The following is a 2,168-nucleotide window of genomic DNA, read 5'->3' as shown; positions in this document are numbered from 1 at the left end:
CAAACCACAGAGGGCCCAACACACCAGTGCCACAAACTCTGAGTACAAACCACAGAGAATCCAACACACCAGTGCCACAAACTCTGAGTACAAACCACAGAGGGCCCAACACACCAGTGCCACAAACTCTGAGGACAAACCACAGAGGGCCCAACACACCAGTGCCACAAACTCTGAGTACAAACCACAGAGAATCCAACACACCAGTGCCACAAAATCTGAGAACAAACCACAGAGAATCCAACACACCAGTGCCACAAAATCTGAGGACAAACCACAGAGAATCCAACACACCAGTGCCACAAAATCTGAGGACAAACCACAGAGAATCCAACACACCAGTGCCACAAAATCTGAGGACAAACCACAGAGAATCCAACACACCAGTGCCACAAAATCTGAGGACAAACCACAGAGGGCCCAACACACCAGTGCCACAAACTCTGAGGACAAATCACAAAGGGCCCAACACAGCAATGCCAAGATTCCTAAGGCCAGACCTAACAAGGACAAACACCATCATAGGTTCAGAGCCTCACATGGCAGCTCCCCCCCCTCTGCCGTATTCATTACAGGCCTTGAATGGCTACGAACCTATAGTCCAATTTTCTGCCGGAGATTTCCACGACGGCCAAGCACTCACTGGCCAATTCTGCGTCGAGAAACTCGATGATGGCCACACATGCTGGTAAATTTCTCGCATGCAAGTACCAAACTGTTTACTCTTTCCCCAACAAGTTCCATACTTGCGAGTTTGATGATGGCCAGCTCCTACTGATACGAGATTCCACCTAGAGATAATGATGCGATAAAAGACGATGGACATAGCGAAAAATGCGACGTGTATGAAAAGTGATGAAAAACCTATGAATATAACTTGAAAAAAAAATGCGGACAGAACTGAAAAAAAGAAGTGCCAATAAGAAAATGAAAAATATCGTAAGCGCGGGACTCTTTTATAACTCATTTTTCCATTTAGTGTGACAAGAGACGGAGAAAACAGAAAAAAAAAAGACGTGCCAGGAAAGGAAAAAAAATCGTAAACGCCGGAAAGATTTTTTACAATTATTTTTTTTCTAGAGATAGCGAAAATAAAATGACGTGCCGATAAGAAAAGAAGAATTGTAAACGATTGAAATTTTCTTATATTCATTTTTCCATTTAAGCTAACAACTATAGAGTATGGTATAACTTTTATATTTCCCTGTATTTCATTTCAATAATTAGAGGTAGATTTTCAGATCGTCACAGGAATAGAGCTCCCCAAAAGGCGATTATGGAAGTATTTTCACTCTAATTTGGTAGAGAACACAAAATAATTTATAATATTTACATCAGCGGGACTCATTCAATACTGCTACATTCTTCCCTCGTGTTTCCCTCGTCGTTCTTTTCACCTGTGTCTGGTTTTGGTGTGTTTCCTTCTAGATGCAAACTGTGGATCCGGTTTAATTATTTTCAAGGGAAAGTCACGATTGTTCCTCCTTACACACCCCCTCTTGGGTGACCCTGCCTGATCTCTGCTCCTCTCCTCCTCCTCCTCTTTTTTTCTCCTCCAGTGCGCTCCTCCCTCTCTAAACATCATATTGTCTATTTCAGTTTCATTCCTGATTTCGTCGTATTCTCGTGTACATCTTCGTTACGGTCTTTTTGTCTCTCCACTTGTGTATATCTTTCTTTTTTCCAGTGTATTTTTTCCTCTTGTCTGATATTCTTTTTCGTTCTTTTATTTTCCTTGCACCTTTCTTTTCTTCTGCCATCCCAGCCCCATCCCTCTACCTCGACCATTCTGTTGTCAGGAAGAAGGTTTTGTTAACTGGAATTGTTAATTATTAATTGGTTTTACACACACACACACACACACACACACACACACACACACACACACACACACACACACACACACACACACACACACACACACACACATATAACGATTTATTGGTATATTCTCGTTAGTTTTCTTTAGTCTCTTGTTTAGTCTGCTCTCAACCCATTGTATAATTTTTAGACTCTACTGCAATATGAATAAACAGTTTTTTTTTATAATTATTGTTATTATTGTTATTATTATTATTATTATTATTATTATTATTATTATTATTATTATTATTATTATTATTATTATTATTATTATTCACACATGGTAGATCTGGGCTTTTGTAAGT

General features: G+C 39.8%; 1 protein-coding gene across 1 annotated transcript in view; it reads left to right on the top strand.

Annotated features, from left to right (window-relative positions):
* LOC123517373 (mucin-21-like) overlaps positions 1-673 on the top strand; it is a 3,787-nt gene extending 3,114 nt beyond the window's left edge. Inside the window, exon 3 of the mRNA XM_045277384.1 lies at positions 1-673. This exon is cut by the window's left edge and continues 1,098 nt beyond it. Coding sequence (XP_045133319.1) covers positions 1-673 — 673 coding nt within the window.
* The last annotated feature ends 1,495 nt before the right edge of the window (positions 674-2,168 follow it).

Source organism: Portunus trituberculatus, chromosome 42 (genome assembly GCF_017591435.1).
Source record: "Portunus trituberculatus isolate SZX2019 chromosome 42, ASM1759143v1, whole genome shotgun sequence".
Lineage (NCBI taxonomy): Eukaryota > Metazoa > Arthropoda > Malacostraca > Decapoda > Portunidae > Portunus > Portunus trituberculatus.
The sequence above is the reverse complement of the archived record's forward strand: the minus strand, read 5'-3'. Positions and strand labels throughout refer to the sequence as shown.